At 42.1% G+C, this 27612-nt stretch overlaps 4 protein-coding genes and 1 non-coding gene across 7 annotated transcripts in view; 3 read left to right on the top strand and 2 right to left on the bottom strand.

The window, feature by feature from the left end:
* Positions 1-6018: 6018 nt before the first annotated feature.
* Positions 6019-11327, bottom strand: su(r) (dihydropyrimidine dehydrogenase su(r)). Its single transcript, XM_046629504.2, has 16 exons — positions 11184-11327; positions 10189-10299; positions 9792-10124; positions 9362-9670; positions 8959-9282; positions 8665-8875; positions 8409-8593; positions 8107-8322; positions 7855-8019; positions 7611-7763; positions 7423-7543; positions 7091-7353; positions 6849-7028; positions 6523-6747; positions 6290-6447; positions 6019-6221 (listed from the first exon to the last, which is right to left on the bottom strand). Exons 1-16 carry the CDS (start codon positions 11229-11231, stop codon positions 6131-6133), a joined length of 3093 nt encoding a protein of 1030 aa, XP_046485460.1. The 5' UTR covers positions 11232-11327; the 3' UTR covers positions 6019-6130.
* A 223-nt stretch (positions 11328-11550) lies between these two features.
* Positions 11551-16489, top strand: LOC124220507 (odorant receptor Or1). The gene is made up of 10 exons (XM_046629505.2): positions 11551-12506; positions 12576-12786; positions 12872-13193; positions 13257-13356; positions 13459-13569; positions 14829-15307; positions 15413-15512; positions 15600-15707; positions 15880-16035; positions 16127-16489. The coding sequence occupies exons 1-10, from the start codon at positions 12216-12218 to the stop codon at positions 16175-16177; spliced, it is 1929 nt and encodes a 642-aa protein (XP_046485461.1). The 5' UTR covers positions 11551-12215; the 3' UTR covers positions 16178-16489.
* TRNAG-UCC (transfer RNA glycine (anticodon UCC)) lies at positions 14473-14544 on the top strand. Its single transcript has one exon. It is a non-coding gene; the product is annotated as a tRNA-Gly (tRNA).
* yip2 (yippee interacting protein 2) lies at positions 16314-20736 on the bottom strand. Its single transcript, XM_046629506.2, has 8 exons — positions 20581-20736; positions 19170-19336; positions 18946-19077; positions 18243-18507; positions 17845-18020; positions 17520-17720; positions 16741-16895; positions 16314-16645 (listed from the first exon to the last, which is right to left on the bottom strand). Exons 1-8 carry the CDS (start codon positions 20597-20599, stop codon positions 16564-16566), a joined length of 1197 nt encoding a protein of 398 aa, XP_046485462.1. The 5' UTR covers positions 20600-20736; the 3' UTR covers positions 16314-16563.
* The window catches only part of Dab (DAB adaptor protein), a 24291-nt gene continuing 17363 nt past the window's right edge, over positions 20685-27612 (top strand). For all 3 annotated transcript variants that reach the window (XM_046629494.2, XM_046629496.2, XM_046629497.2), the window contains exon 1: positions 20685-22234. In XM_046629494.2, the coding sequence (XP_046485450.1) occupies positions 22198-22234 (37 nt within the window). In that variant the 5' untranslated portion in view covers positions 20685-22197. The remainder of the gene's footprint in view (positions 22235-27612) is intronic.

Consider the following 27612-nt stretch of genomic DNA (forward strand, 5'->3'; position numbering starts at 1 on the left):
CCTTATGTATTTTCATTTTTTATTACAATCGAAAAATACAGTTCTAGGTAAAAAATGAAAATTAGTTTTCTAGCTGTTGTGACAAATGAAATTTTTCTCAGCGTAAGAACGGAATACGTATATTTTGCGGTATTTCACACTGTTATAAAAATTTAACTAAACATAATGTCCCAGCAGGTCAGCTTTAATTTTCAATTATTTGTTACGTTTCTGTTAGTGTATATGAGACACATTATTCAAAATTTAATATTTAAATTGTCACATCAACGCTTAATTTGAACTTGGTAGTTTTTCATTTGAAATTACGTTGAAAAATGGTTAAATCGAGCCGAAAAATTTTAGCGGACCTGCTGGGACATTTTTCTTTCTATCCGCGCACAAGGATTTCTGTACTTCGACGTTGATTTTTTTAAGGGTCAGAGATCGTTGGATCGAAAAAGTGTCCGGAAGGTGTGACGTAATTAGTTTTGCCTTCGCTCTGCGCTTGTTAGAGTTTCAAGTTTCACTTTTTAAGGGCAACGGAAAGTGAGGTTCCGCTAATTATTGTGAGTTCGTGAAAAAAGTTCTAATTAATTCTGCACGTAAAGTGTTTGGAAAAAAAGAACAGAAACGAAATAGGAATAAAGTTTGAATGTCCGTCGTGGTAAATAATGCTCTTTCAAAACTGCGGAGTACGTGACATTATCGAAAAAGACACTACGGTAATTTATCACTATGAATTGTTTATACCTGAGAATCGTAAAAAACCTTTTGTCAATCTACGCGTGTATATGATCTTTCATTTTTTATTTCCCGTTTCTGTGACTAATTGTAATATGATGAATAGATTATCACATGTAGAATTCAAGTCCAGTTGTAGAGGTCACGTTATTTTATGGTTGACCATAATAAAGCTTGTATAATAAGGTGAAGAGGTAAATTTTTCACTCCGCGAACGGAATTAATTAAGAAAGGAAAGTGGAAAATAATTTCTCGAATTTTTTTTCGAGCCAGTTTTTTTTCTCGCCTTGCGTTTTTAGTTACGTCTCAGTTTTAAATTTCATTTATCTGCCCAGATTCGTCGTTCGTTTTTATTTTTCATTAATTTTTCCTACACCGTGTGTAAAATTTCCTTTTCAAACAAACTGTACGCATATCTTGAATTTCTTTTCACTCGTTACATGCGCCTGCGCACGTTTCTACATTAAATAAGCTATCAAATGTAGTCTGCAGTTTATCGCAACATGTGGAGCAGATAATTGGGTCAATTCTCAAACCGGAAATTATACCTTCGGATAGAAAAGTTGATTGCGGATATTTGGTCGCTTCGTTTTGTCCAGCGATCGAGGTGGACGAATCCAGCAGCGATTTTGTACGGACAAAAACGGTAAAGAAAATCTCAGCATAGAACAAACAGATTGAGGGTAAAAAAAATTCGAAAAAACTGATCATCGTAAACTCCACGCCTGAACGGGCAACATCAACTTATTTGAGGACAATTCTTTTTGCTCTCCATTTCTTCCATGGTTGCTTTATTACGATTGTTCTACCATGTAAAGTACGATAAATCCAATTGTTTATAATTGCTTCACTCTGTTAGATTATAACGTTCGCTGAAGAAAAAAAAAAAAAAAAAGGAAAAAACGGGAGAAAATAATCCAACAATTTAATTATAGCTAATAGCTGATTTTTATCTTCTTTTCACCCTAAGTTACACTAGCTAATTAATTAGTTCGCTTGATAGTTGGCTGTTTAAACTTTCTTCTAAACTCGGCGGCACGTCTATTGTTGTACATAGAAACACCGCGTCACAAGTCGAGAAAATTTTCCGGTCGATGTTTCCTTACCGAAAAAAAAAACGAGACCTTAAGTGCTAGGTCAAGAAAGAAACTTGATAAAATTAACGGATCGCAGATTTCATTAGATTGTATTTTTTTCCCATGTCACAGGATTTTTCAAAACAATTTCCGGATGTTATTTTCAAAGAGAGAGGGTTTATTATACATATCTTATACGAATATGTAGCTCAAGCGGTGATTGACTTACGCTCCGTACTTCCTACGTCATCAAACTAAGACTGTATACTTGAAAGAAAAAACAAGCAAACAAATTTCTCTACGAGCATATCGAAGACAGTTTCAACTCTTTCTCGTAAAATTCTAATGGGTGCCTGCTACAAATTGGTTTTGAACTAGTAATGAGTTATAAAATATTGTCCGGAAAATTTTTCTTTCGAATCAATTGAAATAGCACATTTTATTTTTTCTGTGATGTTTGTTATTTGCGAAAAGATAACGGGTTAAATAAGCTTATTTTAAATAAATTCATTTCAGTAATAAGCTAGTTTTTAAGTCCATTCTTCAACGAAACCCTCTTTTTTCTGGGTCTAGAAAATGAAGTCGGGGTTTTTTCTTCAGAGAATTTAATGCCCTGCAAGAATATGTTTGGAAATTTTTATTAAACATAAACGGTTCGATAGCTACAGCATTTTCGATGAAAAAATTTTTTTCGCGCGTTATTTAAATGGGAAATTTCAAATGGAAAGCGACACCTTTTAAAATTGAGCTAAAAATTTATCCAAGCGGGAGAATTTTTTTCTCAGTAAATAGGCTCCTTTAAGACCATAGATTCGATGGGTTAGTTTTTTTGGCTCACCCCAAAATATATATATATATTTTTACTTTGTACCGTGTGTGCTGCATATCAATACCAGTGCCAAGCAATAAATAAATGATCGAATCCGAGTAACAATCGCATCGTCATCGAACGTCGAATATCTAAGTGCGCAACTGCACAGTTTTGCGAATATGCATAATTGCATAATTACGTTACAGCGACAGAAACGCGAAGAGGATTAAGATCATACGCGTATAAACGAACGCGCGATACAAAACGGGGCTGTCGAAGTGGCTTCGGGAATAATATCGGTGTCATGGAAAGTTTAAAAGCAAGCCAAGACACACGAGTCGCTGCTCCTACTACCTTAACATCTTTAAGCAGACCGCGTTCCTAGGACTCTGATCGTATTTCCATATCTCAAGTCTCGAATAGCGCTAGCAGCATAGAGCTGTCAGCGTTACGACGAGTATGTTACATCGATCGGGTGAATCTCCTTCCGTTTTTCTCGAAATTCTCCGAAAGACGACGCAGGACCTCGTCTTCACTAACCTCGATCGTCGCCTTGATCCGTCAACGTTCGAATCGTGCCTTCGTCTCCCTTTGCTCAAAGTCATCGCTGACCGAAGGCTCATTTTCGGCGCTGTACGTAAGTCGACTTTGCCTAGTCAGGGGACTCTCACCTTTTTCTACGTGACCGAAACGCCGCCATGGTTGATCATGACAATGAAATAACCCACCGAGACGCCGACCGTCACGTACTGGACAGGAAACTCTGCCTCAGACCCAGAAATTTCTCGGGATTAAAACCCGGTCGAACCTGTTCCCGATTTCCTTTCGATTTTCCCCCATTCGGAATTGAAGCGAGAAATTGTGCGATGACGATTGCGTCGTTAATTTTTGTCAAGATTCTTAATCAGCAATCGTGAAATCGAAGCCAACGATGACGAGAGGGTAAGAAAATAAATAAGATCGTTGGAAAATTCGAATGGTAAGATTCTTCGGAGGGTCGCAAAGTGGTTGAAAAAAAAGTGAGCGTAACATTAGCATAAATATAAACCTGATTCGTTGCATTGTCGGCAAAATATTCGTAAAGCCATTTTTGTGCCTCACAGCTCAACAATGTCCGTGTCCTTTTTTCAATCCATTAAACAGACGGGATGAAAAATCGTAGCTTTTTATCGCGTCTAGGAAGCGTAATGCCGAGCAGAGATTTGAGATCTTCGAGCTGCTGGGAATATTAGAGATGGGATCAGGAAGAGTTGAGAATTTCAAATCGTTCCAGTTCACGTCTTCTTACTTATGCCGGCTTGATGGATGCGAGTTCTTATTACATTCCAGGACGCAGAAACTCCTCGGTACGCCGATGGTCATTTGTCTCTTCTTCAACATCGCGGACGGCGGTAAAACCGGCTGAGAAATTACGTCGTTTGGATATTGAGCAAATCACAAACGGTCCGCGGAGTCTTTGTTTCAACGGACTTCGGATCGAAACTGGTGGCAAAAATCTGAAGGTCGATTTGCCGGGTGGGGGTAGAAAGTAGAAATGTCGATTGATAGAAGGACCGGAATATCGAATCTTCATACACGCGAAAACATGATTAATTAAATTTAAAAATTTTGAAAGTTCAAGAATAGTAAATTGTAAATATAGAAAGTCGAAATGCAGAATGACAAAATATGGATATATCAAAACATAGAACGGCTAAATCCAGAATCTGCATACAATTTTTAATTATCGAGAGTAATTCTGACGATTCTACAATTCAGCATTCTATGGTCCGACCTTTCTATTCTTTCACTGCTCCGTATTTGGACACTCAACATTTTGAAGTTCTACAAACGAAGTCTTAGCTTCTTTACAAATTTTTCATTTTTACCCCTGTTCGGTTCGAAAACGCCTCTTCGGGCAAATTTTAGTCCCTGAAATTTTTCAAATTCGATTCTAATCGGAACATGGTGTCGACGCACGTCTCAACGCATTTCCGTTTCTAAATCGCGGACACGCGTGCATTCGAGAGTCAATTTCGCCGTTGAAGAGCTGTTAGCTCTGGGTTGCCAGATGCTGTGATTTCACATCCACCGTGACATTGTGCCATTACGAATATTATGTTGAATTTCTAATGTCCTATTTGACCAGGTTTTCCGAACAGGTGACAAGGATGTGATAGACGATCATAAACGTCTTAGAAAAATTGGCTCCTCGCAATTTTCCAGAACGTTTTTCACGAAGGAAATCCAAAACGAATTGAAAGAAAAAAATAAAAATAAAACATAAACCCTTGAAGTTCGGTCTTTGGTCCCACTTTGTTTTCCGAAACTTGTGTAACAGGCGGGCTGAAAGTGTTCTACAAGTACGAATTACGTTCTGGCGTGGATAATTACTCTCGTACGTTTTTAAATTATGCAACATTTCGACCGCAAACAATGATTCGCACCAACAACGTGCGAGTGAATTTACAATACGGTATTATTCGGTTAGTACGGAAGTCACGCAATGCATTTTATGCTCCCTTGTTATTTTCTTTGCCCCAGTTCCTCTTCGTCCTTTCTTCCTTTTCGTTCTCCTTCGCTTCTCGGGTTCTTCCCTTTCAGCAAAAATTTTTCTCCGTCGATCCATACTCTTGGAAACCTGTATGGTGGGCTGATCATCAACGTCGGTGTATCAAGATCGCGGAAATATTCTCGACTACTGGTATAAAACGGGCGGTCGACGAGTTATGTAAGAGCAATTCATCGTTCCATGGAAACCGTATTAACAGAGATCATGTATTTACGCGTTTCCTGCATCAGTTGCCATTACAGTTTCCGTTACGAGTCCGTTCGAACTTTCTAATTCGGTCTTACAGCTACAGGAACAATTTACATTTTGTAAAGTGGTTCACAGATATTGCGATCAGAGAATTATTACCTAATTGGAAAGGGAAGAAAAATGAAGTCAAAGCTTGAAACGTGAATTCATTGGCCCGAAAGTGCGGATATTATTGATCTGGCATCTCGAGGGGTGCAGAAAATTACGCATCTGGCGAAAGGTTAATCTTAATTTACTACGAGCTTGAATATATCTTTTATTCAGAGTTCATTTAATCTCGTTAAGCCTCTGGAATTGAGGCGGGCGTTGCTCAAGATCTTGATTCATAATTTAAATCGTCAAGGGTGTCGTGGTCGACAAATTCTTATTCGTTTGTCAATTAACTATGGAGATATTTCACGGTGGTATTTAAGGAAGTAAATCAAGTTACGCTCTAAATCAAGATTAAATCTACCAATATTAACACCAATCATCTTTCCAGACGCGTTTCAGATGCAATTCAACCTCAACCGCGCATCATCGAGTAAGTAAATTGGAGAAAGAACGAATTCGAGTCTTTTCCTTCTCATAAATACATCAGGATAACAGGGAAAATTAATTGTATACCAGAAGACGAGGGCGGACCATGAACTTCTGTGTTACATAAGTACATTACTTTATTGGAAAAGAATTATTCGTCGAGATTATTACAGGTACTCGTATTTTAATCTATAATTAGGCAAACTATTGACACAGCAAATCGCTGGGCAAGTTTTGGTATCCCTTCGGTGCGACTCCTCTCTTGATAACGTGCGGTATGGTCTTCGGAACCATGCTGTATAATCGGACAAAAGTTCGTCAGCTGAGCAATCGATCGGTAAGTTATAAAACGGGATGACCAACCTTATACAGTCGATTATCGGGCACACAGACAAGCACAAGGTGCAGCCAGTGCAGTCGTCGGTGACGTGTGGAATGTGGGTCTCTTTGTCGAAAGTGATCGCCTGGTATCCGGAGTCCGCGCAGGCCATGTAACACTTGCCACAGTTTATACACATGTCCTGAAAACATAGAGGAAACGCATTTAACAACCGTCGATGACAGATGGTTGCGCAGGTTAACGACGACCTACTCACGTCATCGATCAGCGCAACGACCTGTTGCTTATTGTTCAGCTGCTTGTAACTCCCGATGTGAGGCAAGGCCTGGCCCACGATGTCCTTCAGGGCAGGAACCGCGGCAACTGGCTGAGGTGCTGGCCTCAGAGGAGGTGGTGGACATCCGGGAAGATCGGCTGCCGCCTTTAACTCGGCGATTTTTTTCTCCCGAAGATGTTGGTATTCACCGTAGTAAGGGACGTCCTGGACGAGAATTTGGGTTTATCGATGTGCGTGGAAAGGTTGGGTGCCAAAAGTTGGGAGAGATGTGATTGGATGGATCCTGTCCAACGGTAATCTCATACCTTTCCCAAGGCGTGCTTTAGCGACACGACAGGCTTTCCCTTCTGGTGTTTGAACGTCGGTGGACTCTGGCCGTCCCAGTCTTTGACCTGTTCGAGACTCCTGAGGTACAGCAGAGTCTTCATTCCAATGACGTAGTCCTCGATGAGGGTGAAGTCCTGGTTCTGTATGGCACTTCCGATCTGAAAAACGCACGGACGGTGTATCATAGAGTGTTCGAAGACGGTCGACCTTCTCAATTCACCTGTAAAACGGACGCGCCGCACTGCAAAAACTGGAGTGAAACGTCCGCGGAATCGATACCACCGATGCCAAGTATAGGAAAGCCCGGAAGCGCCCGAGCTATCGAAGATATTGCTTTAAGCGCCTGCGGTCTCGTCGCATTTCCGGAAACTCCACCGTACGTTGTTTCCTTTGCCGATCCAACGGCCGGCCACGGCGATCCGTCCGCTTTGACTCCCATCAGACCAGATACCGTGTTTATCGCTGATACGCCGTCCGCTTTGCCTGTGAGTTCAGTGAGCGATAAAAGTACGTCACCTTTGCACGGCACTGCAAAAATTGGTAAAAACTCACCTTCGTACGCTGCTCTTGCTATCTCCACGATATCGGTGATGTTCGGGGTCAGTTTGACGAAGAATGGAATTTTCACGGCAGCTTTCACCCACCTCGAGATGTTCCTTACAAGCTCAGGATCCTGGCGATGAGATTCAGGGACTTTAAGAAGGAACTTGACCAGACTCGTGATTGAGAGTAATACGAACCTGTCCGCAAGCCAGTCCCATTCCAGATTCTCCCATTCCATGGGGACAGGATAAGTTCAATTCCAAGGCATCGGCACCAGCGGCTTCCGCCTTTCTCGCCAGCTCTGTCCAGTCTGATTTGTCGTAACTGCACATTATGCTGGCGATGATTATCTGAGAACGAGAACAGCCGTTATTTTTGATGACGTAAAAGGAACAGCTCGAGATCATTTGTAGTGTTTGACTATTCGACCCTGTGAACAACCTTCGAAGGGAAATCCCTCTTCAGCTCCGTGACGCTGTTGCACCAATACGCCTCTGTCTTCTCACTTATCAACTCGATGTTGAGGAAGCTACCTTGTTCCGGTCCATAGTGATGTCGAGAAGTTACGCCCTTGACGATACGGGGTGAAACATTGGTCACCATATCCTGAGAAACGGGTGAGTAACCAATGATCATTGGACTATCTAAAACGGAGGAGGTGGAATGCTCGTTATTAACTGTCGAAGTAATCACCTTGTCGAGGGCGAACGTTTTCGTCACAGCGAAGCCCCATCCTGCTTCAAAGGACCTGCGAATCATGGCGCTTGTCGTAGCTGGTGGCGCTGAGGCCAGGCCAAACGGGTTTTCGAACTTCATTCCGAGCAGTTCGATGCTCAAGTCGACCTCGTCGATCGGCGAATGAAACTTAGGAAGCTGGGGTTCGTTGGGCACGAGATCACCGTTGGATTCCTGATAGAATCACAACGTCACATCATCGCTTCAAACTGTAAATCTTCAGGGGAATCACAGACAAAGTTGATCGTTCGAAATCGCACCTGAATATACTTGTGAATACTCCATGCGGCGGTTTTTCCATCGTTAACAGATTCGACAGTGGTTTCGGAAACCCCGGCGATATCTCCGCCGAAAAATACACCGGCCTCAGAACTGGCCATCGTGTTGACGTCCACTTCCGGTAGCCCCCATCGATTCAATTTCACTGGCGCCATAGCATCCTTGACTAAAATACAAGACTTTTGATCAATTTCGTATTAAAAACAGGGTTCGCCAATCGAATTCTGAGATTCTAACCGTCTGTGGCGTAGAGGCCAGATCCGAATGCGGATATGATGAAGTCGGCTTTCAGTCTGACTATTTGGTCCTCATCTTCAATCCATTCTCCGTCCTCGCGCTGCTCGGTACGATAAAATTCCATAGCTGCGATTCTGCCACCTCGAACGATCACCTCCTTCGGTGATTGGAATGGTACGAATTCGCACTTTTCCTCGCGGGCCAATTCCATCTTGGAAAAGTATCGAATTATATCAGAGGGTGAAAATAGACTGCGTTTGAATGCGCATACATCGCTTTTATAGACCCACTGACCTCTTCGGGAACGGCGCGAATGTTTGTGAAGCCTTTTCTGAACACGACAAAAACTTTCTTTGCCCCGCAGCGTAAAGCTGACGTGGCGCAATCGAAAGCCGTGTCTCCGGCACCGAGGACGATCACGTTTCCACGCAAACTGGGTAAGCTTGTGCTCTTGCAAGCACACATACCCGGCTTACTGCTCTTCGCTACCACGGGAAGAAACGTTTTCGACGTAAAGAAACCCATTTCCTCAGTAAGATCTTTGAATATCGGTACAATTTTTGGTTCCGGAAGACCGATACCTATGAAGATAACCTTGTAATCGGAGTTCTTCAGCCCCTGAAATTCCATTCCGTCTTATTAAACGTATTCGAAAATAGTAAGAAGGGGTTTCGAAAGTGGGGAACAAGCTACAAACCTTAACGGTCAGATCTTGTGTAGACAAACTTCTCCCGTGCTCAATTTTCACCCCCAAATCTTTCATCAGATCTAATTCGAACTGGATAACTTCGTAGGGAAGACGGTACTGCGGGATTTCGGATGAACTCAATCCTCCAACGTAGGATTCTTTCTCGAATATCGTAATGTCGTCGTAGCCTAAACGCGCCAGGAAGGTTGCGCAGGATATTGACGCAGGGCCGCAACCAATCAACGCGATTTTGGTGTCAGCGTGTTGGACGGTTTGTCCTGGGATTCTTGTCTGTGGGATTCTCATCTGTTTGAACACCTGTTCGACGTGAAAAAGAAAATCATCTCACTCTTCACTGAGTATATATGGTAAATATATCCTCTGCCAACCACATCACTGACAATAATCGATGTCGTTTCTCTCCTGTTACGAGACTCACGTCAGTGGCAAATTGCTGGAGTCCCCCGATGTTGATTGGCCCCTCTTCTGTGGCGAATAGGTTGCATCCTCCGACGCAAAGGTCGCTAGTTGGACAGACCATTCCACAAGTAAGTCCCAAGGGATTGTCGGACAGAATAGCTCTGGCTGCCCCGTAATAATTTTTGTTCGAAATCGAGGTGATGAAGCTTTTGACGTCCAGCTGAGTCGGGCAAGATTTTTGACACGGAGCATCGGCGCACTTCAGGCATCGTGCTGCTTCCCGAAGAGCACCTCTCTCGCTCAAAGTCGTGTGCTTTATATCGTCGAAGTTTTTCGTCAGTGGAACACAAGACTGAAAAATTTAAACGATCCGTAATTTGGCCTGTTCCAAGACCGATTCAATGATTTCAACTCACGTCGCATTTTTTCCCGACGTTCCGCTTCCAGTGCTGCTTGTTCTTCTTCGTCTGCGCCGAAGGCACCAGATTCGTGTAATTCTTCACCTTTGGATTCAAAATCAGGAGATTCTGAAACGGAAACGTTAAACATTAGTCTCTTCCCTCTCTTTGTGACGTTTATTTTCCAAACCACTGCAGGCGATCATCAAGCTTAATCGATTCTGCAAAAACTATGCCTCAGCCACGGGCAACGTTTACCTAGTTTCTCACCTCTAGCTATGCCACCCAATGACGGACAGAAAGGGAACGAAAAAAACAAGTGAAAAATACCACAAAACGTCTCTCTCCGCGTCGTACTTTGTACTCCGGATGTTATGACTTGGAAGCTACTATACGCGGAGTAATAATTTGCAAGACGAATACTTAAAACGCTTGACATGGAATTCGGGGACGTTCAACCTTGGGGCGAAGAACAGAGTTGAAGTGATTGTTCAGCTTACTGGGTCGGAGTTCCTACGCTTGCATTAAGTCTGGTACCAGGTGCGTCAATACTTTGAGCAGTACGTCAGTGATATCGCGCTGATGCAACGCACAAACGGCAAGTCAGGCTTTGACGTTCATAAACGATTGTCTGAATATCGTATTGAACTTTGACCTAGATATCGAATTCACGCATACCCAGTTCAAATTGGGTCTCACTCTCGTTTGTCCTTTGCCCACTTGTTCGACTAGCGCAATACGTCAGGCTACTTTTTAGTTTGTTTCGTGTCCTCGTTAACCATTTTATCATAGCGTTTGAAAGTGACGCACAGTCGCAGGCTATCATCGTCACGGTCACGACAGCCATGCGACAATGTTTACTCGTGATGCTTTCGAGACTCGAAAGTCTGGCAATAACTGTAGTAGTACACAGTGGTAGTAGTAGTAGCGGTGGTGGTACAGAAATTGGAAAGATTAATTTTCCTCGGGTTCCTAACTAGCGAAACTCCGAGTTGAATTGTTTCTATGCTCACTTCGATGTCGGGTATATCCTTGCTCAGCAAAGTTGGCGTTGGAGTCATTTTGAAGACGAAGTACTGTCACAATTTATTTTAAACAAGGTGGTACTAAAAAAAAAAAAAAAATTAACCAACGAAAGAACTGGTAAACAACGAGTACCACAACTTAACAATGAGAGGTGTGAAGTAGCAATCGATGGATCAAAAGAGGCACTGAAGCAACTGACTTCGAGTCGCCTAATGACCGAGTAAAACTAATACAAGAATTAAATTCGTAAACTGCGCTTTAAGATTCAGCAAAATTGTTATCGTTATTATTATTATTATTGGCAACGTAGCCGCTACAGCTGAAGCAACTCTGTCTCCGAGCTGTTGGTATCGACTGGCCTCACTGAAAAGCCGTTCTTCCCACCTCGTCGGGGAAATAATCATATCTTAGAGAGACACGCATACAGACGAGTGAACGGCTTTATCTTGACATTTCCAACACATTGTAAAACACGTTGTAAACGTCAGCGTCGCGTTGGCTCTTCGCGATGAGAGCATCAGGTTTACGTTCATGCGAGAGGTCAGGTTTTTTCGTCGTCACTGACTCTCGCTGAAAGCGGGTAATTCAAACGGGGCATAGAAGTTTTCCTACATAGTCATGATTTATTTGGGGTTCGAGTAAGTGATGATATATTATTCGTTTCTTTTACAACCGTTTGAAAAACTATCGTCGAACAAATCCTCTGATTACACCCTTAAGTTCAGCCTCGGTTCGATTGATAGTTATGAAAGCTATAAAAGCGGCAAAGTTGCCCAGCCATGGAAGTAGAAATCTATTCGACGATAATACGTCACTCACTTCGTAATAAATTAAACATATTCTTATCGTGTTGAACTTTGGTTTCAATAATTCAGCGGGTGTTGCTTCTTCCCCTGTATAATAATCATGCGTCAAAACTCCGGCGATTTATTTCGCCACTCGAACAGTCGCTGGGATTCAATCCGCAAAATAAATTTCACCGACAAGTTCAGATCACAAAAGCAACGTTCGTCAAGGTCATGCATTGTTGCGAGTCCAGACTCAGAGGGTACCTCGAAAAAAGATGGGGACAAGTCTCCGCTTTTTACAATTTCGAATTTCTCGTAAGAAATCTGAAGCTTTGCGGATCTTGGCCGCCAATAAATGCCGGAAAAAGGGCATACATGACGTGGAGTGTGATCGTAACGAGCCTCACCCTCGGTCACTTGCTCTTTGTGCAAACCGCTTTCGTCGTCGCGGATTGGAAGGTAACGGGGGAAATGGCGTCGGCGGTTTCCTTCCTGATAAACAATTACGTCCACGCCTGGAAGGTTTTGATTTTTTTAACCACTTTACGGGGCGAGACCATCGCATTGCCAATTTCGATCACTGTGCCGCAGGTGTACGTTATGTTTCGCTGCCAGAAGCGGATTCAGCGACTGCTGGACGATGCCGAAGCGAAAAACGTCGCCCTCGGCGACCTGGAGCTGGTTAAAAATCTCCAGTATCAAATGTCCTGGACCTCGTTCACGTACTATGGTAACTTCCAGCTGATGGGAATAGTGGCTTGCAGTTTTTGGACCCTGTCGTCGGCTGTTCGCAGCCTGAAAGGTGAAATGGAATCGATGTATCGGATATCCCGATTTTCACTTTCCAAACCCCAAAACCATCGAGACGTTGTCTTCACCTCTTTCAGATGAAACCGACAGAGTTCTTCCTCTGAACGGGTGGTATCCCCACGACGCTTTCGCCTCGCCCTTCTACGAGATCACCTTCGTCTACCAGGTTGTGACCGTGATGATGTGCTGCGTTCAGAACATATCGATGGACGGAATGATCGTTGGTTTCATGGGCGTGATTTGCTGCAAATTTAAGATGCTTAAAATCAGGATAATCGAGATTGGACGATCGGTCGCCGGATCTCAACTGAGCGAATCGCTAATCAACCGCGTGTACGTCGAAAACAAGCTCCGCCAAAAGCTCGTGCTCTGCATCGAGGACCATATTGCCATTTTTGAGTAAGTCTTATCGGTGGATAATTTCCAACCGAACCGAGGCGATTATCATCGTCAAAATTTCAGATACGCCAAGGAGTTTGAAGACATATTCAAGTACGCAATTTTTCTTCAATTCTTGGAGAACTCTTTGGTCATCTGTACGGCCGCCTTCGCGGTCTCCCAGGTAATCGGATGTTCTCGGATCCGATGAAATCTCCTCGCAAATTTGATAAAAGTGTTCCTGGCGGTGTTCGGAAGTAGAAATTACGGTGCTCGCATGTTTCAGACCGGTCGGTTGAACAGCTTTTCAACGATATTCGGAAACTTGATGTACATGATGGCGATCATTTACGAACTCTTCATGTACTGCTACTTCGGAAACGAGATTGCGGTTCAGGTGAGTTTAGCTTGGTCTGAAGACGGTAAAATAATACGAAAGAAGAAGGCGAAAGAAAAACAAGGCGCGTCATTTGTAATTACCTATTCGATTTCTCGTCATCGTAATCACGATGCCACGTAATAGCTCATCCCCGAGGCGAGTCTCGTCTAATAACTTTGCGAAAATTAAAGCCTGGGAGTAATTACACACCTGCAGTCCGTCGCTAAGGCAATCAATTTCCCATAATCCAGCACTCCTTTACCTTCTAATTGCCTCTCGGAAAGCTGTGGAATATTCAGGAGGTTCGATTCGCTGGTATAGCTAAGTCCGATTTTTAATCATCTCTTACACAAGTCGCTTCTACAACCTTTGACGCACTAAAACTCTCCACTTTCACGTAACTTTGATAAAATGCAAATTCGTTAAGGATCTCACAACCGTATTTTCCAAAAGATTTATCCCACGGTTCCATTTCCACATACCCGTAATAATCGAGAAAAGAGAAAATGCGACGGTTGGAGGCTAATTTTCAAGTTCGCATCAGCCTCGGTATGATTCGTTACATGGGAACGTGGCCCCCATGGGGTTATTATCGAGGCATCTACATGATGTACGGGATATTCAGCTTCGTGTTTATGCTCGGTGTTTATCTCGTGGTTCAGGCCGTAAATTTGATAGCGATTTGGGGTGACATTGAGAAGATGGTAGCCGGTGCATTTCTTCTAATGACGAACACCTCGCACGCATTCAAGGTTTGAGACGCATGTCACGTGCACTGTACAAGTTACACCGGGCAAATGTGCCGTGCACCAGTCACAGGCTGTTGCAGTCTTGCACTTTAGATGCATTTCTCTTTTGCTCCGGTTTTCACCCGACCACTTCAACGCGGTATCTGATCAAACCGCATCTTTGTCTTTAAGTGCGATGGTGGTGTAATGGTCAGCATAGTTGCCTTCCAAGCAGTTGATCCGGGTTCGATTCCCGGCCATCGCACGAAAATTTTTTACACGCTTCGGAACTAAGTTGAGCAAAATTGAATGCGATAATCGGTTACATTTTTGTCGGAAAAATTCCTGCACCGTCAGATCACCTTCAAACGCTCGATCATTTTAATTTACCAAATTCCTCGCGTTCCGGTTCGCCGGATCGAGCGGACGAATCGCGGTTTCAAGTGATCAAAAAGATCGGAATCCCGTTACTCGTTCAATTTCCTTCGAGTAGGTGAATCGTCTCTGTTCTAAACTCGAACGGATGAATCCAAAAACTTGCTTTTCAAGGTGTTCAATATCATTCGTCGACAAGTGAGAATCGGAAAACTACTGGAGATCCTCAAAAGCGACACGTTTTCTCGATACAATTTTCGCTACGAAGACCTGCTGAGCTCGTTCGCGTTGAAAGGTATCCTCCACCATGTCGCTTATCAGAGTTTCGGTGCAGCGGCCGTTTTTTGTTGGGGTTTTACCCCGATCGCCAACATAATCGCGGGCAATAATCGCCGGCTACCAATGGACGGTTGGTACCCTTATAACGTGACCGTTACACCAGCCTTCGAAATCACCTGCGTGCATCAGACGGTTGCCGTGGTTTTTGCCTGCTTCCACAACGTGGCGATGGACACTTTGGTAGCCGGTTTGATCACCGTCGCTTGTTGCCAGCTCGAAATATTGAAAAGCAATCTTGGCCAGATCGGAATTCGGAAATCATGCCACGACGATGAGTTGAGGAATTGCATCCAGCACCACAAAGCGATTATCGAGTGAGTGAGGGACGGGGGTCAGCCAGTAATCCAATGTTTCATCCTCTTCGTCCTCTTCCATTGATTTCTCTGTTATCTTATTCGCTGTAAATTACTAAATTATAGTTTCACGAAAGAAGTCGAGGCGATATTTAACGGCACAATAATCCTTCAATTCTGCGTCAACTGTATTATCATTTGCCTGACCGCGTTTCACATTACTAAGGTAAAAAGCGAATAATCCATAAACGATCGTATAAGAGTGACTGAGAATTAGAAACGTTGAAAAATAGATTCTCAAACAAATTCGCAGCTGAAAGTTTTCATACCGGCCGAATTCGTCGGCATGACGATGTACATGTGCTGTATGATCTATCAAATATTTATCTACTGCTGGCACGGAAACGAAATCTTTGTACAAGTGAGTAACTTTTAACTAGCGAGAACTTTGGCACAATATTTCTTCAGCAATGAGAGAATTGCGAAGGAGATAAATTAGGAAATACGATTTCTCCATTTGTTTTTGACAGATGTTTTTGTTCTTCTAATTTTTTTGCTCTTTCGTTTTGATTTTGTCTCGCTAATTTTCGCAGAGCCAAAGTGTCGTCGTTGCGGCCTACGAAGGAAATTGGTGGAATTACGGAAAACGTTTTAATCGAGATTTGCAGCTACTCATGTTGCGTGCTAATCGCCCGCTCACGTTGAAAGCCGGAAATCTGTTAATTCTGTCGCTGGAAACTTTTGTCAGTGTGAGTTTTTGCCCGTGTCAATTACGATTGATCATTATTGATGCGTATTGTTTTCTCACTTTTACACATCGAGAACCCGCCTTTGTTTCAGATTCTCAGATTGTCTTACTCGTTGTTCACGGTACTGCAGAGTTCAACTTAAATGTCGGTAGCCGATCTATTTGCGTTTAGAAGAAGCGTGGTTAACTAATCTTGAGAAATTTGTACCACCGATTAGAAATGAAACGCTACGTTACTGATATCGCGGTAATTCGTTGGTCACAAAAAGTAAAAATATATAGTTTATCCAAGTAGAATAATATTAAATTAACATTACATGCTTGTTGATTTCTCTGTACACGTGGCTGCCGCATAAAAAATATATTCTTACTGTATCGTATAATGGAAGTATAAAAATTACAGTTCTATATTATGTGTATAACATGTATAAATTGCGCTTCAATAACTCAACCGATCACATTTATCAAAAATTTTCAGCTAGTGCAGAGTAGTTGCATTGCATTTTCCTAAAGAAAATCAAACACTCGATCAAACAGCCTCGATGAGAAGAGCAATGCCTTGTCCGCCGCCGATACACGCCGAACCGATTCCAAACTTGGCCTTCCTTCTCCTGCAGAAGTAAGGAAGTCGAGAAATTAGTCTTTGGTCAGTATCACGTAATACCGATCGAAATGCCGAGTCTACGTTTAAACGTCGATCACTCACCTCAACTCGTGAACGAGATGTCCGGTGATCCTCGATCCGGAAGCAGCGAGAGGATGTCCCAAGGCGATGGCACCGCCGTTCACGTTAAGCTTGCTCAAGTCCAGGTCAAGGTCTTTGGCGCAGGCCAAAGTTTGCGCACCAAAGGCTTCGTTGATCTGGCAAAAAGGAAAAGCATTGATCATGGGAATCGCTCGGTTATAGGAAAGGCAAAGAACCTGTCATACCATTTCACATCCCATTCCTGATACGCGAGTCCTAGATTCATAAAACGTTGTTTGTTTGTTTTCATTTTCATTTTTTTTTTTTACAGTCATCTGTTTTCGAGAGAAATTTTTAGTTCCGGTTACCGCTCAGTGCTTAACTATTTTCATTTTTCACCACAATCGAAAAATATAGTTCTACGTAGAAAATAAAAACTAGTTGTCTAGCCGTTACCAGAAAGTCTTTATAGCTTTTTAATTGAGAGTAATGATTTAAACCGCCCAAGTTGCCCCCCACCCTTCCCCCGATAAGTACGATTCTGTTCGGATAGTTGTTCCAACGGTATTATCACTCTCAGAGATCACCGATTTACTCAGTTAGTGATTGATAACGAAAAGTACAAATCATGTGGAACGATTAGAATTAGATGTAAAGCTTCAATACGCAGGTATTGATTAAAAATTCCCGCAACGAATTTTTCATGATTTTCGGTCCCTTCTGATTGAAACTAATGATTTCACGTCCGTAGAAATTCCACGGAAACGACCAGCTGGAAAAAACTGAGAGGGTAAAATTACCTCGACAATGTCAATGTCGTTCAACGTCTTCCCGGTGGCCTTGAGAAGGTTTTTGATCGCCGGAGCAGGTCCGATACCCATGATGCTGGGTTCGACACCGACGACGCTGTAGCCGACGAGTCTGGCCAAAGGCTTAAGACCCTGGGACTTGACGGCTTCTTCACTGGCCACAATCACGGCTCCAGCGCCGTCGCAGATTCCCTGAAGAACGATTCAAACATTTAACGAAACGGCGCTAGACTCGGTAGAAAATGAGCTTGTACATCAACCATGCCGGTGAAGATTATCCTTCTTCAAGAGAACTTCTAAAATCGAATTCACCCACCGATGCTGTGCCGGCAGTTACGAGTCCGTCCTTCTTGAAGATAGTCGGCAGCTTGGCGAGTCCTTCGGGCGTTGTCTCAGGGCGAGGATGTTCGTCGACGTTGACGACGACTTCCTTCCTCTTTACCTGAACGGTGACAGGGGCCAATTCTTCCTTGAAGTACCCGGCGTCATTGGCTGTGAAAGAATCACACCTCAAGTCGTCAAATATCCTTTGAGTTCAATTTTCAAAGAGGCTGCAATGTGACGAGAACACGATTCTGTTCTGCAAACTCAACCAACCCCTTCAAATTGGTCGTTATAATTTTGCAAAATTGCGGATCTTTTCTACGACGATTCGTCGCTAACTCCAACCTTGCGCTTCTCCTCGATCTTGACGATCGAAGATTCTCTACTCACCCGCCTTCCACAGCTTCTGGCTTCTGAGAGCAAACGCGTCGACTTCTTCCCTCTTTATTCCGTACTTAGCGCCGAGAGTCTCGGCAGTTATCGCCATCGGCATTTTGCAGTACGTGTCGGTCAATCCCAGCCACAGACTGTCTTCCAGTGAGTAATTTTGACCCAATGTTGTCCCAAACCTGATGTTCCTAGCGATGAAAGGTGCCTGACTCATATTGTCCGTTCCGCCGGTGAGAACTACATGGGAATCTCCGACGAGGATGTTCTGAATACCAAAAACGATTCGAAATCAGAGTTTGCGCTTCTATCTCTTTATTTTTGTACTCCATTTATATCAGAGTGTTTGAAAAAAGAATTTTTTTAAATTTTTTCTTACCAAAGGGTCAAAAGTTTCATTTAGATATAAAAATACACCTGTTATAATTCGAGCTCTTAATATTAACATTCCAATTTCCATAAGAATGACATGTGAAAAATGGTTTTTGCTCCCTCTGATTTTTATAACTGGCTAACGATGCTTCGTACAGAAAACTCGCAAAAATATTTTTGCAGAGAATTGAACGCTCTTCAAAAAAGGTCTCTTATCATTTTATGATAAATTTATTCCTCAAATAACCATCAACCGTTTGAAAGAGTGAATTGTTAGGAATTAATTTATAAAAATTTATTTTTTATTTTGAAACACCGTAATTTATATACTCACTTGAGCTCCGTTAACAATGGACTGAAATCCGGATCCGCATAGACGATTTATTCCAAGGGCGGGTCTGTCCAGAGGAATTCCACTTTTGAGGAGAACATGTCTTGGGAGAAATGCTCCGTCAGACGATGTGTTCTGGAAACGTGTTGGAATGAGATTTGAGAGATGATTTTATGGAGAGACAACGTTTACCGCAACGCAACATTCGCGAGTCAAATTTTACGTACCACCAATACGTTTCCGATTACGACACTGTCGATCTGTTCCGGTTTCAATCCACCTGCTGTTATCGCTGCCTTTGCAGCCACTTCCTGAAGCTCGATCGCAGACTTGTTCACGAATTTACCACCCAGTGTCCCGAAAGGGGTTCGCTTCGCGGCGACGATGAATATTCCTTAAACAACGATAATACGGTTATTGATTAATATATATGATCTCGAGAGCTTTGTCGATTTTGAAAATTGAACGAGGACAGTTATTCCGAGTAGTCGATTGGATGGAATTTTTTTTTTTTTTTTTTTTTAATCACAAGCTCGACAATCGAAGTGAATTTTAGCAGGTATAAAAAAATCGAACGGATGCGGTAGTATTTTACTTTTAAAAACAAACGGTTACAAACGTTTGAATATTAATGAAAATTGAACGATCGCTGCTCCGCAAATATGTGAAATAATATCTTCAGATTACTCAATTTTGAACTGTAAAATTCGAACATGTAATCATTGACGCAATTTTTATCTTCAATTTATGTTGTTATTGAAAATAATCTCTGATATCTAGTATCGGAACGCGTTCAGCATAGCAAAGTCCACGGGGTATAATTAAATACTCTAGATAATAAAAGTAGTTACAACAATACACGATACGTTTCAACGTGTATTATTATTTCTATTACGTGCACAAGGTGTGGATAAAATGGTGCTAAAATTGAATCACAAGAACATCTGCAAACGGAACGAAGCTTAAACGAATAATACGACTCGTAGTCACAATTTCGAATAATACGTTTCACACGTAACGTTTGATAAAATGTGAGGTTGATCAAAATTATCTCTGGAAGTTCGCGTCTGAAGTCAATTGGAGTAAAGTAAGAATCCGAATGAAATAATAAAGTTAAAAAAAATCGTTCCGTCTGCTGTGGCGCAATATAAAATTCCATAGTCTAGAGTTCGAAACATTGCGCAAACTCATGTTACATTACACATAATATATAATTCGAGTTAAAATAAAGTCACGCTAAGATTACGTTACAATTTGAATGACAGTTAATGAGTTTCAAATAACAAGTCTCACTTGATCAAAATGGAAATGCTTCCGAATCGGGCGGTCAAAATATTGGCTCAAACGCGTTCCGCGTATCGGTCAAGGAATAAAAGGTTTAATCGAAGAACATCGACTGACAATGAGTGGGAGTGACGGAAAAATGAAAAATAGAGAGATCGAAACGAGTCTCGATGGTGAGTTTACACTCGTTGAGCCAGCAGGGAAAAGGAACAGTTCCGTGAGTTAATCTAGTCGTCGGGACGAGTCTGCCACTCGAGTGGCTCTGAGAAGAACCTCCGAAACGCCCTAATTCGTTAACTCTGACAATTTTTGGGGATTTGACCGAAATTGAGATAGTAAAAGAAAGTATCGTACCTTTGGTGGCGATCGACATGATTTCTGTTTTCTGACCTACGTTGGACTAACGCGTTAATCAGAGAAGTTGAGTCTTATTACAAGCCATCAAAGGTCCAAAGTCCACGCAGGCTCCCCACTATCCAATATGAAACGTCGTTTACTGTGTTTCGCATACGTATCTTCACGGCTACGCTAGCGCCTTGAATTCCGTTGCGGAAATTCCGGCAGCTAAATTCAGCTGATGAATTCCTGGTCGTGGTTTTAAAAGGTTTTTCAAACATTGCTTATTTTTTTTACTTTAAACTTGATTGAACAGTGTTTTTCTTTTATTTTTTATTTATTTTTTTTTTCGTTGTTACTAACTGGCAATAATATATTAGATTTAAAGTTATCGTTGTACCATTTTTTAATCAAAAATTTGCGGTCCGTTAATATTCGGATGATCGAGCCGTTTTAGACGCGGTCGGTAACTTACCGACACGTATTATACGTGACCTACGTACGATGGATCTACTCCGTTATCTCCTCGACGGATAAAAAAGACGCGCATACGTGAAGATTTAGCGAAAAATCGGAGCGATAAAACGGGAGATCATATTCCCGTGGTTGACTCGACAATGCGAGAGGAAATAAATTGGACAGAGTGCAGGGAGTCTATGAAACAACCCACCTCAGGCGTACCTGTGTGTATACAATTGAAAGAAGGCGTGGATCGCGTGATTTGGAACGCAATTTGAAATTGTGTGGAAGAAAAGGCGCGCCTTCGGATGGCGTTTTCAATGCACCTCGTCGGACAAACGTAGCCGCGTTGCGTAATCGCTAAGCGGTCGAATTCACCGCAACGGTATTACGGCGATGCGGTGTGTATAGGAGCGAATTATTTCACCAATTGATTTCAATAAACCGCGTGGGCCAAAGCAGTGGCCATTTTGTAATTTCCCGGTGCAATCAGCTTGCGCGGCGTCTCGCCCCGAAATATCTTGCGGAATTCGTCTCTAGCCGCGGCTGATCCACGCTCTCGAATTCTCTCACTCGCGGAAAAAAATTCACGAACAATCGTCGAAGACGCGGATTGGACAGGCGACGCTTTCGCGGTTCGAACATTATACCGTGCATGCCGAGACGGATCCGCTCGGTACTACCGCTCGACTGTATTATTGATCAATGGGGTTGCGGGCATGGAAGGAAGGCCAGTGCCGGCAGGCAGCTGTCAGATCCCCCTAAATTTCCACACGCTTATACAGCCGTGCCGCGGGCTTGATTATCGGGCCTTCAGGCCAGCCCGAAATTTTGGGCCCCGCGAGCGAAAGTCCCGCGATTTAGCCGCGCGCTATATTCCTCGATTGTTTTTACCCACGGGGTTGAAATTTCGCTCGGTGGTTGTGACGCGGTATGGTTATTGTGATTGTGCCTGTGACACACCGTGCGAATCCTCACCCTTTTCGCGATCAACGGTTAAGGCGGCGAAACTCCGAGGATATTCACGGCTCTCGGACCTGCGGTATCGAGCTTAGCGATGAATCGGTGAACAGGAGGAGACGAGGGACGTGAAAAAAGAGAGAACCGCAAGCTCAGGAACACCGAGACGCAAAAATTGCAGGCTTTTTGAACGGACGTCGCTACGCCGGTGGCCTGATGCAGACCCTAAGGAAGAAAAACAGCCCCTGCAAGTGTGAGTAGATTTGCAACAGAAAAAATTCCCACTCGAATTTCAAAATTTACTCATCAAACGATATCGCATCCGTGTAACAACAATTCGCATTAATTTTTCGGTTCACCCGCCGCTGCGCTAAATTATACGTGCAGTTTTCATTTCGTTACATACTTCGTTGCAGCGTCTATTTCCGGTATCTCGTTGCGTATCGCAAGCAAGTAGGTTCAACGCACCTTTCGTCTGGTAAGTTGAAACCCCGCAGGTGGGTATAAGGTGTTTAATTACACCGAGCCGTTTCTATTCCGAGGAGATCAATTTTTATCTTATAAAATAGTTAATGCCTTCGGCGGCCCGCTCGTTCAACCTACGGCGGAGTAAGCCTTTGGCAGGCAACTGTATTTCCAACTCTACAACGTGGATTTAGTTCCATATCTCGTGGACAGACGGCGCCAGCGTGATATTTTCGCTCGCGATCAGGTTGATGCGGCAAACGGTTCTCAACTTGTACTTTTACCGTCATTCGAATTTCAAAGTCACTTTCAAAGTGCGGCGATAAGATTTCCTTTTCTTTTTTTTTTTCTTTTATTTTATACTCCTCAAACCATTTCGGAACTGCTCTACATTTTACGGTTTTGTTTACCGACTATAGTTTAATATACAAAGATGACAAAAATGAATTAGAAATTTATTGTCTTTCGAAACGATACTCAATTTTTGTATTTTTAATTTGTGAAATCATTCACTGTCTTCAACTCTTTGGCGAAAAACTTTCATACACCAGCTAATTCTGTAAAAACGAAAAACACGAGGATGCGATACTTTTTTGCCAATCTGTATCGATTTTCTTTTATTGACGAGAAAAATCATTTTCTTGTTTGATTAGCTTGATCAAAAAAGCTAAGAATTGCTATGTTTCTCGAGACCTTGAGCTTTCATTAAACATAATAATTACAGCAACGTATTTAAGCTAAATAATTATAAATATGAATTATTATTTTCCCATGCATTTACCGAATTTAAATACTGCTCACGATCTCTCTCTATCTCTTTTTTAGTTTTTTTTTTGATTTTTAATCATTCTCACCTCATTTATTTCTTTATTTATTCACTCGCCTTTTTATTACTTTTTATTTTAATTTTGTGTTTTAATACCCATCCGACCTCATAAGTATGTCCCAGGACGAATAAACGCCTCTCTCTGTCTCTTTCTTCAAAAATGAAGAGATTATGTTCCTGAACGGATTTGTTAAATTTTTATACACTCCTCGAAGCCTCGATACCTCATACAAGCTGTTCTCGAGCTGAGAAAAGCGAATTAGTCGAACGCCATGAAAGCAGATGAAATCAATTGTCAGCATTTTCCTTTTCCCTTTTTCTTTTCTTCGTCTGCTCTTTATTCCCTTTCTCTTTTACACGGTCAAGTGGCTCGCCGCAATCTCTGGAGCGATAGAGTATCTCAATTTAGGCACGTTCCAGGCATTGCCGGCGTTTTATATATTACATATGTATGTATACATACATACATAGCTATCATGGGGTTTCGTGCACCCTGTGTCATTATACACATCCGTTCGATGACGTGGTTTCCGTTTTCCAACGATGTTATTATACCCACCTGTCGTATTTTTCCAACCCTCCATTTTGCCGAGGCAATTAATTTGTACGCTTGTTTGTCATTGGTTCGTAAAAAAAAAAACAAATCGATTCATTTTATGAATTTTATCTCGTACGATAATCGTACGTTGAGTATTATCTGTAAAATTATTGTACTTTCGTGAGCTACTGGAAGGTGTCTTTGAAAATACAAAAATTAGACAAACCTGAACTTACAAATGAAACTTGAATCATATTTCAAGCAACTTTCAACCTATTTTTATTGAAAAGCGAAAGGAAAACTACCCGCGTGTTTATAATTCACATTTTTCTACAGAAAAATAATCACGAACAGGTACAACAACTTGATAAATAGATCGTCCTCGGTCGAGAGGCTGATTGCCCCGATATAACCGTTACAGGGTTGTAACATCGCGTCGAGGCGTGTAATCCCACGGGAACATGGCTTGCGGGTATGTTTGCGATTAAACACGGTGCGGAGAATATTTGTTAAACAAAATTGTCCCCCTCGATGCGCGTGCGGACGTAAAATGTTTGCTCCTCCGCCATGCGTGCAGTGACAAACGGGATTTAGAGGCCGACGGCACGCGTCCGTGACATCAATCTAATGCCGATTGGGAAAACATCCCCATTTCGTGTTTGCCCTTCGCCCTTTGCCCAGCACGATTTCCAGCAAACGTGATTTCGAAGACGAACGAATGCCTGTGCGATTGATTAAAACTTGGGACAACAAAGCAATCGAAATGAACGACCCCGAGAAAAAAAATAAAAGATCATTTCTACCCCCGAAAGAGTTTCTCCAAATCGAGCGTATATCGTGCGATAAACGAACAAGTGGCGAAACTTTTTTTTTCTCCTTCGTTAGATTTCCCTTTTCCCATCCGCTTCGACTTCTTGCTTTTTTCTCAGCGCTGACGAAGCGTGCGCGTATGTTTTTTTTTTTTTTTCTCCTTCTTCTTTCTTCTCTCTCTCCGTCTTTCGTTCAATTTTCTTCTTCATCGCGAATTTGTTTACGTTCCGAAAAATTCCTAGTTCTCGAAATTTCGCAGGCTGCACGCCTTTTTCCCTTTAGGTCGGAAAACGAGCCCTGGTTTTCATCCCCTGTGGCCATGGCAACGCGGCTGACGCCTCCGGGAACTCCGAACAGCAACTCGCCCTCGTCTCGTTTCTGGTCATCAAAGTTAAGTCTGCCGGCTCGGACGCGGTTTATACCCTTCTATCTTGTCATTAATTGATGCAATTTTCGATCACCATCCGCCGATTCGGTTCAATCACCCCGTAAGCATCCGGGTTTTCCACCGTTTTACTATCCTACAATTATTTCGCCGGAGGAAAAAACGTGACTGTTTACATAATTCGATTTTCAAAGTATTTGTCCATTACCTCGATGATCATCGTTATGAAAAATCGCAGACTGGAGAAGGTGCGCTCGGAGAAAGGTGAGGTCAATGAAACAACGATCGAATTATACTCATCAAGGGCTTAGGTATAGATCACAAATTTATACAATATACGTTCAATTGCATTTACAGACTAGTTTTAGCTCGATTAACCCGGCTCACGTTATAAATTAGTTACCTACCCTGAGTTCTTGTTCTAAACCTACGGTATATTAATTCACATTTGCAAAAATCAGCATATTTCTTCCTGTATGAAAATAAATACGCGTCACGCGTGCGCGACATATCTGTTGTCAAAAAAATGACACTTGTTCCACATACGGAGAAGATATGAGGGGATGAATCATCGGATCAAAGTTACGAGCCGTATAAATCCATTCTGAAAATCGACTTCGGAACAAACAAAAATTTCAATTAAACGGTAGACGCAGTTTGTACAGTACATATTCGTTAACGGTTTATTATATTTGCACACATGACAACGATGCGGGAAATTTTCTCTTTTATATCCTGTTATATCTATACAGTACGAGTTATACATAACGGACTGGTCTCGGCTTTATCCCCTTGCGAAAATTAAATCCAACCACCTCGACGTGGGCAAATAATTTTTTTTTTACATTGTCGCTATCGTAACATTAGTAAATACTGTGTATATTTGATGCGTCGCAATTACGAGTTGAATGCGAATGCATTTTTCATTCGCGCAAAAGATGTGTTTTTATTTTCTTTCATTTTTTATTGCTAAAATTGCAAAATATTTCGATCCAAAAAAAAAAGAGAAAAAAAAGAAACAGAGCGCAGGGATTGCTTAACCTGTTTACAAGACTTATATTGATATACAATCTTGTACCGGATACTGATCTCGCCGGATCGTATCTTATAATCATCGCAATTTTTAATAGCACACGATAACAGAATGATATTCCGGCGATTGATACGACAATCGTATCGATTATATACCGACGATTCCAAATTTCGAAACAACTTGAAAGTATCAGGAAATTTTCAACTCAGTTATGAAAAAAATTGAAAACATCATTTATCTATCACGGGAATTAAAAAATTAGATCAGACCGACCTTTTTGTACCCACGTTATATTTTTCTTCGATTCGAATTAAATTTCAATCAAACAACGAGTTAATAAGCTGATCGATCGATTCAAGTTTCGGTAAATTACTGGAAGTGGGAAAATGTGAGGAAAAACTAGGTTTTAGGTTCTGCACGTCTTGGAAATTTCCCGAAATCTTGTGTTCGGCAAAAAATTTGCAGCCGTACCGAAAGAGCGTGCCGTTATTGTTACTATTGTTCATTATTGTCGTCGTTACTACTTTTCTGTGAGAGCATACGACGCCTCTCGACAATACAGGGATGATCTTAACGCGACAAATTGGAACGAAAGGGAGGGCGGATGAGTTAGCCACCCGCCGGTGCTTCGAGCTTCCGGCAATTCATCCCCCGCCGTGGCGGCGATTCGCTTATACGCGATGCATAATTGATCAGATTTGCCCGTGACGTATCGCACGCGAGCCCTTGGCTCGAGGTTTACGTCGTTAAATACGACATCGAGGATGGGAAGGGACGACGCGTTCTACCCACCGGATAAAACTGCGTAAGCGCATTAACGCCGCTTATTAAGCTATACAGCTCGGCATCCCTGGGATGAAATTAAATTGCTTCTCTTCCCCGACACCGAGCAATGCAGTTTAAAAACAGGTGCCGTCACGATAGCGAAGGGTTTGAATTTCTATCGAGTGTTTGGGATACCTTTTTTTCTGCATTCGGCATGTAATATATTTCTATAACGGGAGAATCTCTCGATACTTGAAAATTGACTGCGTGAATCTTCACGTTTTTCTCGAACTACCAGAATACGAGAAATAGGTTTTTTTTTTAAAATGTACGTCTCTACGACAAACTTCCGCGATTATCTCGGAATAAACGGCTTGATGAGAAAAGTAAAACTTACAGAATTTTACAGTCAAATGATGAGTATGAAAAGTTACGATCTCTCGTTCGATTTCAAATTCCGGTTCCGCCGGAAACGATTCGATTTTCAACGTTCAACCCATACAGTTTCTTCCTCATTGCTTTTCCCAAATAAACAATCATGTTTTTTTTTAAGTCGATTTATCTATGTGAAATTCTTTTATCGCCCTCCTTAATTTCATCCATTTTTTATCACCTTCAATTCGAATTGATTATGATCGCAGGTGATATTCTAAACCATTATTTATTTTACTACACGCTTGTATTTGGAGAAAAAGCTACGTTTTAATATGATGCGGGTTGGTTTATAAGCCGTGTAAAAAATGTAAGAATAAAAATTTAAAAAAAGAAACCAAGCGATAGGTGATCGTTATTATTAATATTGTTATTGT

Source organism: Neodiprion pinetum, chromosome 5, assembly GCF_021155775.2.
Source record: "Neodiprion pinetum isolate iyNeoPine1 chromosome 5, iyNeoPine1.2, whole genome shotgun sequence".
In the NCBI taxonomy this organism is placed as follows: domain Eukaryota; kingdom Metazoa; phylum Arthropoda; class Insecta; order Hymenoptera; family Diprionidae; genus Neodiprion; species Neodiprion pinetum.